The sequence below is a fragment of the Tachyglossus aculeatus genome, chromosome 16 (genome assembly GCF_015852505.1).
Source record: "Tachyglossus aculeatus isolate mTacAcu1 chromosome 16, mTacAcu1.pri, whole genome shotgun sequence".
Classification (NCBI taxonomy): domain Eukaryota; kingdom Metazoa; phylum Chordata; class Mammalia; order Monotremata; family Tachyglossidae; genus Tachyglossus; species Tachyglossus aculeatus.
In genome coordinates this window covers 10,760,456-10,773,444 of record NC_052081.1, presented here as the reverse complement: position 1 = coordinate 10,773,444, position 12,989 = coordinate 10,760,456, and the positions used below count along the sequence as shown (strand labels likewise).

The following is a 12,989-nucleotide window of genomic DNA, read 5'->3' as shown; positions in this document are numbered from 1 at the left end:
TCCCCATTCCCACAGCACATACGTATATATCTGTAATTTATCATTTATTTGTGTATATTTAATGTCTGTCTCCCCGCGCTAGATTGTGAGCTCATTGTGGGTAGGAAATGTGTCTGTTATATTGTACTCTCCCAAGCATTTAGTACAGTGCTTTGCACACAAATACGACTGAATGAATGAATGAATGAACACTTGTTCGGGGCAAATGTTTACTACTACTTCTGCTCTTTTATTTAAACTCCTGCACCGATGGGGTTCCCTCCTTGGAAGCTCAACCCAGTCTTCAAACACCTCAATCAGGAAATTCTTAAATCTAAAACAACTCAATTATTTTGAGACCACCCTGTTTTCTCCCCTGGCCACAGCTGGCATTCTCCTTATAAAAACTCCATAACACAGTTCTCCTTTTGCTTTCCACCAATCAGCAAAGTTTTTCTAAATGATTCCTAACATTAAAGATAGAAGAGAGCTATTTTTTTTAATTCAGGAATTGAATTTGGGTCAGAGAGAATGTTTTTAATTATTCACAAGCATGTTTTACTGAATTAGAGGAAAAGAAATCAAGTAGTCCAGCACTGTAATCTCTTCCAACCCAAAGAATTTTCTCTAGCACTTTCCACTCACACTGATATCGTGATGACTCTGCATCTGATTGCTGTAAGTTAAGTGCCAAAATAAAACTGTGGATCATAATATCGATCGTCATTTCAATTCTTACTGTCCTGAAGATTTTTTTTTCCTTTTGCTCAACTTATTGACCTGTACTAATTAAAGAATGGATGGAGTGCTAAGAAATACTATGCCTGACTGGACTACCAAACTGTTGACAAAGACAGACAGATGGATGAACTTCAGAAAGATCACAGTGCAAACTACAGAAGACAAAACTGCCTTTAACATGTAACATATCATTGCAGCATTCATTATTCCAACTGATTTTTACATGTAATATATCATGGCAGCATTCATGATTCCAAAGAAAGAAGGGAGATGTTTGTTTATTCTAGATAGATTCCACAATGGATCATTTAATTTCCAAGCACCTTTTGGATCAATTTACCAGAACAGTATATCCCCACCCTTCTCAACGACAATTTTGTTTCCTATATTTTTCTCACCCCATTATTCTCCTCTGGCTGAGGATTGGTTATTCTTCTGTCCTCACTAAGATAACGTTGGGTGGAAAAGCACAACTCTGTCAAACCAGCTTCCTCTGACTTTGAGATAGCCTTTGTGTACAAGGCTAAGGGGTTCAGTTCTTTGAAGCCCTACAATTTTAAGAGGGAAAAAACAAAATGCATTATTACAGATAAAATAAAAAGACAGTTTCAATCTATCACTTTAACAAGCTGTCAGTTTTCAAATCATGGAGATTTAAGAGGTCGTCTTTTTTTTTTTTTAAATGGTATTTGTTAAGCATTTACAATACGACAGACACTATACTAAGCACTGGGGTGGATACAAACTAATCATGTTAGCCACAGTCCATGTCCCATATGGGGCTCACAGTCTTAATCCCCATTTTACAGATGAGGTAACTGAAGCACAGATATGTTAAGTGACTTGTCCAAGGTCACATAGCTGACAAATGGCATATCCAGGTTTCGAACCCAGATCCTCGTTTTATCCACTAAGCCATGGTGATTAATCTCTCTAGTTATCAAAATGTCAAAACAAGAAGCTGGTATGTTCTTCATAAGAAACAGAAAGAATTAAATGAAAATGTTACCATTTCACATAAGGTGAGTATTACAGTGTAAAAAAAACCCACCACAAATATTAAAACATCCAGATTCCTTTACCTCGGATGGGATATTTTCTCTGCAGACAATAGCATGGCCTTCTGCTCTCAAAACAAGGTGAAAATAAATGTCTTCATCTGAGGATGTATCACACAGAAAGAGGTTTAGGACCCCATCTACATACTCATCCACTACCCCAACCAATGGTTTCAAGCCGCACAGTTTCTGGAACTGCATAACAGCTACAGGTGTCCAACGACCCTAAAAGAGACACAGTTTTACATTCAACACAGTTTTAAGAGTTTACTGCTTGCACTGCTTTCAATTTTGTTAAGGGCAATTACTTCAGCTGAAGGTAAAACCCAAATGATGGGGCACACGGGTTTTAAACAATTGGTTGAAAAAAAAAACTAAGCATGGACTAAAGGATATTTTTTCAAAAACAGGCAAGACCATTCATATTTAACTTTTGCTACAAACTGAAATTTTTTTTAAGAAAAGAAATTCACATGAAAGCACACACAAAAAAGATCACAGGCTTGTGGCTATAACTGAAATGAAAACTTAAATTCCTGCTTTCTTTGGCACCATTTTGCTTGACTGTGAAACTGGCCAAGGAGGCCACTTAAAGCATAAATAAATTCGGTAAGCTTTTAGATAAACAGATTCAGAGAACGGCAATGGAAATATTTATTAACTAATTTCAACCATGAACTCCTATAAGAATTGCTAATCTAAAGGAAACTGTAGGTGCTTTAGAGCAAAGAAGTAATAATCCCAAAGTCTATGCTAAGGAGAACGAGAAAGATTCAGAATGGAGAGTCTTTTAAAATTGTGAAAAACAAAATAAAACTATTTATATACACATACCATAATGGGCCTCACCCAAGCTAAGGAACAAGGGATGGCTTGGGCAGGAAGCTTTGTGTAGCAGCACCTGTGAAAGTAAATCAAACCCATGATCACTTAATTATATTCAAGAACTAACCTCTCAGGAAAATGATACTCTTTGTAGGCCTTATATCCCATAAATAATTCAGAATTTTATTTGGATCTTTTCAATTAAATTTCAAGCACTGAAAAATGCTGAAGGAACAAAATGTACAACAAGAACCCTCCAGGCAAAAGCAAGCATAATGCAGGAGACAGCACTGCAAAATTTATTTGTAACCCAAAGTATCTCCAATGTGAAACATCACCTTAGAAAGATCAAGAGGATTGAGTCACATGGTTCATTCAAATCATGCCCCAGTATAGAAATGGGGCGGCAGGGGGGAGCGGGAAAGGAGAGGCAGGCCTAAGCCTGGGCATATGGGAGCAAAAGATAAAGCTAGTAAGCCATCTGTAAAATTTACTGATCACATTTACCTCCAGAGAAACATGCGACCTGGAGGTAAGGAAAATAGACAAAAAGAAGGAGAGAGGGGAGGAGAATCCCAGTCTGATCTGGTCTGGACACACCACTGTTCAAGAATAAATTGATTACTCCTGCTAAATCCAATAACTTACTTTAAGAACCTCAGAGAGGACTTCTGGACGGTTCCCAGGTTTCCAAAGTCTGGGTAGAACACTTCAACTTCCTGTTTTCTGACCCGATGGATGATGACTCGGTACCACCAGTTGTCCTCAGAGATCCTCACACAACAAAGGTGACCAGGTTGGATCATGGACTCCGGCATGACGTACCGATCAGAAACCAGGGAATTAGAATAGCAGCGTCTGTGGAATTTCAGACAACCGAACAAACAATGGTGGAAAAAGGGAGAATCCCCCTCTTTATCCTCCTTCCCAGCTGTTTCCTTAAAGACAATCTCCTAACTGTTCTCCAGCTCTACCTCCCTAAGGGGTGCCTCTGATCCCATCCCCCCCCTCATACTTTAAAAACATCTGCTCCTGCTCTTCTCCCCTTCTTCCCTGTTACTTTCACCTTTTCACTCTCAGATGGCCTTTTCCACTCTGCCTCCACTTAAGTCCAACCAAACTAAAATACCTTTTTCTGAATTCCTCTGCATCCTCCAGCTATCCCTTATCTCCCACTCTCTCTTTCCTGTCCATACACTTTAAAATGATGTATATACACACAATGCCGTCATTTCCTCACCGACAACTAACCCACTACAGCCTGTTTTTCACCCCCTTAACTATATTGAAATTGTACTTTCCAAAGTCACCAATGCCCTCTTCCTTGTCTTATTTCATCTTAACCTCTCAGCCGTCTCTGACACCGTTGGCCAACCCCTTCTCCTTGGAATACTACTGGATCCAACACGGATTTCTCCTGGTTCTCCCCTTACCACTTTTCTGTTCCTTTCACCGGCTCCTTTTCTTCTTGTCATCCTCTGTGTGTCTCTCAAAGCCCTGTTCTGGGTTCCCTACTCTTCTCACTCTCAGATAGCTCATCTGCTCACATGCCTTGCAGTCTGTAGTGCAGATTACTTCAAGTCCTGACCTCTCTCTAATCTCATATTTCCTCTCGCGATATGTATGGTCCACTGGTACCTCAAACCCAACATGTCCCAAACTAAACTTATTTTCTATTCTAAACCATCTTCCCTGACCACCAGCAACCCCATCTCCATTGATAACATCATCCTACTCCCTGTCCCTGAATACCACAACTTTGGTATCATCTGACTCTTTATCATCTTTCAGCTCTCATATCCCAACAGCTGCTAAATCCTGATAATTCTTCCAGTGAAACATTTCCTGGATTTGTCCCATCCTTTCTATCCAAACATGCACCTGTTTCAAGTACTCTTCACTTCATGGTTATACTACTGCATCAGTCTCCTTGCTGGACTCCCTGCCTCCAACTTCCCCCTGCTTCAGTTCATATTCCACACTGAAGGAATAAATGAACACTGAAGAGCTCATACTCTTCCCTCTCCAGCTGAATTCACCTAATTGCACCCTACTCTCAACCCGCCTGTCTCTGACCCCTTACCCATGCTATTCCCCTTACCTAGAAGTCCCTCCCTTATGAAATCTGCCACCTTCAACCCCTCCTAATATCCCCCATCTTCCAACAAGCCTTCTCCAATTCATTCCCTTGTCCCTGAGATGTTTCAACTCAACAGCCACCTCTAGCACTTACGTGTTTATTTATACCCATCGCAAACCTCAGAATTTACGTGTGATTTCGACTGTACATTCGGTTATTTATTCTGATTCCACTATTTGTCATTATTCTTATGTCCACCTTCTTTAGATTGTACGCTCCTTTTGGAAAAATGATATTTCTTGTGCCTCTGCTGTCCTCTCTCAGGGGTTTAGTATAGGCACTGCATCCAGTAAGCACTCAAATACTATTACCGTTACTGACCAAAGTTTCAGAAGGACATCTAAAATATAAGCATCTGCTTATATTGTATCAACCTTAGTGCTTAGTACAATGCTTGGCATATATCAAGCACTGAATTAGTACAATAAAAGTTGAAGCAGGCCCTATAGATAAAGCAATATGAAGAGCAAAAGTTAATAAATGAGGCTGATTTAAAAACAACAAAATGCCAAATAAGACCACTCTGACTGATAAACTAGGCAAAACACAGGTCTGGGTATTGGTTAATCACTGATGTAGCCTAAAGTGGAAAACGGAGATAATTAAGAGTCAGTCACGCAGAAAAATATACCTCATTTCGATCATCATGTCTTCTAGTAATTCAGATGAGTCCCTGCTATACATACGAATGTAAAATTGACTAGGGGAGATGATATACTCTACAAAGACCCCCACCAGAGTACTGCTGTCTAACAGTGGGAGACGGCAGAGTTTTTTGTCTAACACAGCATCTGGGGGAATCTCTGGGCCAGATATCTCCAAGATGGGCCGGGAATCCCTCAATCCCAGAGGCTACAAAGAAAAAGAAAGAAAAAGCAGATTAGATTCAAGGAAACCAACACCAGCTTAAGGAATGAGACACCAACCCAGTGGTGTAATAATTAATCAAAATCAGGTTAAATGTTTCAGCAGTGAATATAGAAGAGAATGATTTTCCATCTAAAGATTTATATGGATTGACTTAGAAAATCTCTTTCCGCCTTTAATCCTAAACAACATAGACACATTAGAGAGGTGAATAGTGAAAGGCCTTCCAATCTTCATCAGTCACTAATAGAAAGTGTTAACTGAACTTCAGAATTTCATGTCCAGGGCTGAAAAACATCCCAAAGACCAGCTGATTGGGTCCCTCCCACCTGTGAACAAGTAGAAGAAAAAAAGTCTTAAAGACCTCATCATTGCAGGACCGGGTTATCTGGGCTTCAGACTCTTGTGCTCTGTGCAGCACATCCTGTAAAACAGCTGCTGGAGTCCCTCCTATCTGTGAACGAGGGTGAAAAGACAACCTTGGAGAGACTTCTACTGTCTCAGCTGCATATAGCCCTAAGGGAAAATATTCCCCAACATCAATTCTCCCCTATTCTCCACATACCTGTTTCATTCTCCCACTCCTTCACTAAACCTTGGCTCTCTAAAAAAAAAAACTGTCACCTTGCCCTTTTCTTGCATTCCACCCATCATTCTCCTCCCCTATTACATCCCCTCCTAGGACACCATTCAGTTATAGTCTGAGGAATCCCTTGTCGAACATGGGCCAACCCCTCGTCATCACTGACCTGGCCCTGGCCCATCTCACGCCTCCTTCCCTAATGACACCACCTCCGTTGCCACTATCTCTCAGGGAGGCCTCACTTCCTTCCACTCCCTTCTCAGAGGAAAAGGGACAGTAATCTACTTACTTCTTCTCAATGCTACTGCTGGTCTATCTCAATTCCTTCTCCCACCTTCCCTTCACTGCATATTACATCATCTCATTACATTGCTGACACCTTCTGCAGCTACATGTCCTGTTATCTACCATGGTCCAGGATTTCTGAATGACTGACACTTTTCTCTCCTACTTTCATTCTCTTCTCCTACTCTGATCCTTGGGGACTTCAACCTTCATGCTGATGATCCTTATGAACCCCCATGCAACCACTTCCTTCCATTTCTCAACTCTCCTGTCCTTTTTACTCCACTTCAGCCATACGTCAGCATAGATACCCCCAGGATCTAATCATCTCCAGACAACGCACCATCTCAAGCCTCACTAACTCTCATCTACCACTATTCAGTCATCACCCTTCGACCTGTCACCTCATTCACATGCTCTTTCCCCACTATTCAGTGCTCACCATGATCTCTGGACTCTGGCCCTACTCTACCTGCCTCAGATAATAATAATAATAATAATAATAATGGCATTTATTAAGCACTTACTATGTGCAAAGCACTGTTCTAAGCGCTGGAGATTTTACTCTTTCTGGACTCCCTACCAACTCTCCCTCTCATGCTAAAAACCCTTGCCCTCAACTCTACCCCTTTCACCCATACATACGAATGTAAAATTGACTAGGGGAGATGATATACTCTACAAAGACCCCCACCAGAGTACTGCTGTCTAACAGTGGGAGACGGCAGAGTTTTTGACGCTGTCCCTCCGTTGCTCTTGTACCACCAGTCTCCAGCCTTGGATCTCCTCCACAGTCCTATTCTGCTTTTTCTGCCCTTTAAGCAGTTGAATGCTGCTGGCCAAAACTCTAGCTGTTTTTTAAGAAACCTTCTGACTACTGTCTAAATCTATCCCTTCTTCCAGACACTTAGCACAGTGCCTAGCACTCAGTAAAAGTTATCGGTGATGAGTATGATCTTGAAGTACAATGAACCTGCAGGAAGACAAGCACTTATAAAAATAATGCAGACTCTCCTCAGTTAATTTTTAATAAATACAGGCGAGCCTTTGACTTATGAATCAACTGCTTCCTGAAAACTGTGTCTTGAGTTGAAATGTAGTCTGTTAGAACCAATTTTCTCAGAGAAATTATGTTATAAATGGGAGATGGTTCCTGAACCAAGGTTGGATAACTTAGTTTTACCAAAATTATCCCAAATTGTGCAGTTAATCATAGAAATGAACAATAACAACTACATTAATATATTCTACTGTGTCAGAGAGGATCCACTAAAGGGTAACTGACTTTTATGTCATTGGAAGTAAAGTGGGTATGTCATGTTTCCTTGGGGACTCTGGCTGGTAATCAGGTAATACCCTCTTGAACCCCCAGCCTCTCCTGCTTCTCTCCCTGCCCACTTTTCTAAACTTTTTCCAAAGTGGCTTTGAAATTGTTTCATGTTCCCACAGTTCCCATGCATCCACCACACCACCTGTGCCCCTAAAACTAGCATCATAAAGTAGGTTAATGTTGCAAATTCAACCCCAATGTGTCATAAAGCTGAAATAAGAGTGTAAATTTAGAAATGTAAAGATTGGCCAAGAAAAGGCAACTAGTTAAAATGACAACATAAAAACAGTATTCAGACAGAAATCCATAATCATATCTTCAGTTCCCCAAATTCAAGGTATTTAACCCTACTAACCTGTTGCACAGGATTTACTATTGCTTTGAATTTGTTACAAGTTTTCTGACTTTCTGAATTCCAATCCCAAGCAGTGTCTCCATTATCAGCAGTAAAAAGGGAATTTCTGGGAGGACTGGAGATCAAGGCTTTGTCTTCTATTTTCTTCTCTAATTGAACCAAATATGCTTCATTAAAATGTGAAAGTAGTCCCATCCAAAGTAGGCACAATTCAAAATCCTTCAATTGATTCTTCTAACAGTGCAAGGCATCAACAAATATTTTGCTAATCAACGTTAAACAGATCTCAAGGGCTACCACTGTATTACTGAAATCTCTAAAACTGACTTTAAATAACACATCAATAACAATTCTGTTCTTTCTTGGGTCACTTATGTTCATTTTTTTGGCCATACACAGGGGTACCCAAATATATCTGGTTTTGTTCAGTCTTCCAGACTGAGCTGACATTCCCCACTGTCCCATTCTCGATTTATGTACATTTGGTGAGCTCAGCTATGCATAGATGAAAACATCTGCAAACGACTGTTTCATATGCACATTAGTAATGTATATTATTCAAGAAAATAGAATTTAATGTGTGAGAAGAGGTTAACAGAACTCCAGTTAATTCAAAAATTGAGTTGTTCTCCCTGCTTAATTAAATGCCACTGATTGTCTTGTCCTGAGGGAAAAAGCTCCCATTTATTTAGTCCAAGATATTCACTTGAACACACTTGACCTGTCACATAAAATCACATTAAGACGGTGTTGGGACGTGAGGGCCTAGCCTTCTATTTTTAAGGAATGGATGACGCATATTCCCAATGATAATCACTATTCTCCCCCTCTAGACTGCAAGGTTGTTATGGGGAGGCAACATATTTACCAACTCTGCTGAACTGTACTTTACCAAGCACTTAGTACAGTGCTCTGCACACAGGAAACTCTCAATAAATACCACTGATTGGTATTCTCAGCCTTGGGAATAACTATGCCAATACTGTATTCGGACATGCTATTTTATGACTCAACTGATGGATAAATGTAAACGCCTGAACCGAGGGCAACACTGCAGAATGCAAGACCAGCTTGGCAAAAGATGCAGGGAAAAAGGTAAAAAGGCTGAGCCCTAACACTCTGATGTAGAGAAGAAACCAAGAGCAAAACAAACACATGGTAGAGCTTCAGAAAGGAGGAAGAGGTTGAACCTTCCTCAAAACAACCAGTTATGACAAGACTGACAACCTCTGAAAAAAAACAAAAACAAAAACCCATTTTTTAATTGTTTTTAAGCACTTACTACGTGCCAGGCGCTATACTAAGTGTTGGGGAAAATATGATACATTCAGGTTGGACACAGTCCATGTCCCACATGGGACTCACAGCCTTAATCCCCATTTTACAGATGAGGTGAGGCATAGAAAGTGACTTATCCAAGGTCACACAGCAGACAAGTGGTAGAGCCACATTAGAACCCAGGTACTCTGATTCCCAGGCCTGTGCTCTTTCTATTAGGCAATGCTGTTTCTTATGAATACAGCAAAAGGAAAGGGGACTATATGAACTGCTGAAAATTAAAATCTAGGAACTCTCATTTCAGTAAGGGGGTTCCTGCTGGTTCATTCAGTGCTTCATGGAGAAGTTTGTCCACCAGAAGCCAGAGGGTGGATTCTGGGAAGAAGAGGAGTTTGAGGATGAAGCTTCCTGGCTGATTTTTTGAGACTCTGAGGGTCTCGAGAGCAGATCCCGATTAAGAGCCCCACAAACAGGAAGGAGGTATTTCTCGAATCAGTCAAGGAATACCCGTTGATCATACTCAGGAAGACTTTGATTGATGAATAGAAGCGAGTTAGGTGGCCGCTTTGTGACCAGAGTTCTGGCCCAGTTTCAACTGAGTCTGGGACTTTTGCCAGCTTCTCTTTTGAGGCTAACGGGAGGGCAAGAGGATTCATTCTGGAAACTGGCTGGATGCTGAGTTTATCACCTTATTTAGAGAGAAACCTCAAAGTCCAACTATTGACATTTAGGGACCATTCCACCTCACCCTTGTGTTCTATGTTTAACACTTGGTAGATAATGGTAGATAGTAATGCTTAAAGCATAGAAATGTCATCATGTAAAACATTCCTTGATCCAGGCAGTAGAGTTAGCTCAGATTACTCTAAAACCCTAAATACCAGGATGCTTATTATTTGAAGGCTTTATCTCTATTACACTTCGGTACTCATATGCAGCACAGAAGATTATGGGCACTCTCCAGACAACTTTAAAAAAGCAGATTCACCTTTTACTACCAGTCTTTGCTTACCAGATGTCACCGATTTCTTCTCTGCATCAAACACTAGCAAGTCTTGTTCGCCTTCCTTGAACTCTACACGGAGAACGTTACTGAGGGCTCCAACAAGCTCTCTCACACTTACGAAGCCTAACTCTTTTGGTGAAAGTTTTTCTTTAAAGATTTCCTGTGGTCAGAAAACAAAAATCCAGGATAAATCATGCAGAAAGAACAGTAAGATATACGAATGACCCGAAAGGAGACTCTTACTCAGAGAAAATCCAGGTTTAGTGCTACTAATGACCTGCCTATGTATACATCTAACCAAGCTGTAATGCCTCAGTTGCCACCAAGGAAGTCAAACAGCTTCTTTCCCTAGTTCCAAGGCTGGTCTAATTTATGGGATTCACTTATCCTGGAGCTCCTCTGGGTGGAGGTAAGAAGGAGGATGTCTGTTCCCATTGACCTATGCTCTAGGGTCCAAGGTAATCAATCCCCTCTTCACTGTGGAAAGGGTCAAGTCATTAATTTGTGGGACCAGTTTGATTTGGTTTGATTTCTAGGTAGAAAATGACCCATACCCTGATGGACCCCTAAAACCGGTCTGATTTACCCAGGGATGACCCAAGCAGGGCTGGTTTGGACTCTAAGGATACTACCCAGTATGTGTGATCTGCTCGAGGTTCGGTGAACAACTGAGACCCAAGTGTTTGGGATGTAACTGCGCCATTTTTAGGATTGGAGGTAGGAAAAACAGTGGTTGACAAATCTGGCAACCACTGAGGACCCCAGAGCTCCACCTTAAAACTGTTAAACTAACCTTAAGCTACTTCCCGCATGGAACACCAAATATAACAATTAATATAGACGTAGAATTTGAGTTTCACATTTTCAATAGGAGAAAAGATATTCTGAAGACAAAACAATTTGGGGAAAAACAAGGAAACAAAATTTAAAAAACACCAGAAACCTGGCTGAGAGCCACAATCAAACTTTTTATAATTCTCCTTCATTAAGTGGTCAAAACATTCTTCTCGTATTTAAATGTGAATTACAGGATTCATGATCGCCTATTCTTTTTTACCGCACGGTGGTCCAGCAAGTTGGACCTGGAACTACTGAAAGGGGTCTATTCCTAAGTAGGATAATTTGAAACCTGTCATTTGTGATTTCCTGCTGACTTTAAAATAATTTTGATCTCTTCTCTTTTGAAAAGTCTTACCCAATCATGTCATAGTAATAATTAACACACTTCTAGCAAACAGCATATTTTCTCTGACTGTGACACAATATTTCAGAAATACCAATTAAATATCTATTTTCTAAATGGGACAATAGAAACAATATATGTTACGTGATTTGCCAAGAGGTCGTCAGGATAAAATGAGAGTGAGCTGGCAAAGAACTGAAGAAGCAGACTAACTTCTGTCTGATGACTGGGTAAGTCTACCCAGTAAGATTAAGCTTTTAAAGACTATGCTTGAAAGACAAAGAAAAAACTTACCTCAAACTCTCCAAGTAGCTTAGAAATAGGCAAACCCTCGGGAAACTTGGCAGCAATCTATAAAACAGAAAGCAGCATAAACTTCAGTTACTCTAGAGACATTTGAATGAGAAAAGGAGTCAGAATGGAGTGAGGCCTGGTATAAAACACAGACACCTCAACAAGACTAATTTAGTTAAAGCTTTTAAAATATAAAAAGCAACTTCACTCTCAAAAATATTAAGTCAGTTCCAACTATTCTGCCTGGTGAAGTCAGAACAAGGTGCCACACAAATATTCAGAGATTTCAGCAGGTTTTAGATTTCAAAATGTGTTGAGGCTTGTGTCTTGTTGAGGGCCCAAAAGACAACATATGGTGAGCACAAATACACTTGGAAATTCCTGCTTAAGTCCTATAAAAACAGGCTTTCAGATAAGTGGGAGGTTCTTTCAAGAGCCTGTTTTAACAGGAGGGGCACCTTGGCCCCAGGAGTGGCAATATAGTTTGCAATCTTAAAGGAGAAATTCAAACCATGCCAAGGTAGTAAAAGAAAAGTAAATTTCAGAATTAATTTTAAGCGTAATTATTTTCCCTTTAAAGATCATTTCCTTGGCATCAGGTAGCACAGGACAAGTCAATAAAGAAATGTACAGCATCCCTAGCTTAATTGCCAGAGAATGCTCTCCAAAATATATTAAGATGATAAAAATTCCACAGCAGAAAAAAACCCAGTGGAAGGGTCATAGGCCAAATTCCAGAGACCACTAATCAAGGCAACTACGTAGAGAAGCACAAAGGGACAGCCATAAGCTGACATTTGAGGACAGCTGGATGGAACTGCCTAGCTGCTGATTCTGTAAGATTTATGCTGCTGGGAAGAAGCAGCAGAAAGGGAGGAAAAAAAAGACAAAGGCAAATACAGTTTTAGAAAAAACACTATTAAAGTTCCAAAACCCCTAAATCAACACAACCAAGAAAACCACCTCTTCTCTGGAATTTGGTTTCGAACATCAATTTCCAATTCCAAATACAAACCCAGATTCACCTTTTAGACTAGGTCCAAATACAGCACAATTTTTAGTAAG

At 40.3% G+C, this 12,989-nt stretch overlaps 1 protein-coding gene across 5 annotated transcripts in view; it reads right to left on the bottom strand.

The window, feature by feature from the left end:
• Positions 1-12,989, bottom strand: part of TDRD5 (tudor domain containing 5) — a 29,893-nt gene that overhangs the window by 5,513 nt on the left and 11,391 nt on the right. For 2 of the 5 annotated variants that reach the window (XM_038757887.1, XM_038757891.1), the window contains exons 6-14: positions 11,925-11,981; positions 10,430-10,607; positions 8,164-8,312; positions 5,975-6,064; positions 5,375-5,595; positions 3,252-3,461; positions 2,613-2,679; positions 1,803-2,003; positions 1,119-1,268 (exon numbers count right to left, since the gene is read on the bottom strand). In XM_038757887.1, the coding sequence (XP_038613815.1) occupies positions 1,119-1,268; positions 1,803-2,003; positions 2,613-2,679; positions 3,252-3,461; positions 5,375-5,595; positions 5,975-6,064; positions 8,164-8,312; positions 10,430-10,607; positions 11,925-11,981 (1,323 nt within the window). The remainder of the gene's footprint in view (positions 1-1,118; positions 1,269-1,802; positions 2,004-2,612; positions 2,680-3,251; positions 3,462-5,374; positions 5,596-5,974; positions 6,065-8,163; positions 8,313-10,429; positions 10,608-11,924; positions 11,982-12,989) is intronic. The other 3 variants (XM_038757888.1, XM_038757889.1, XM_038757890.1) reach the window with 3 other exon arrangements.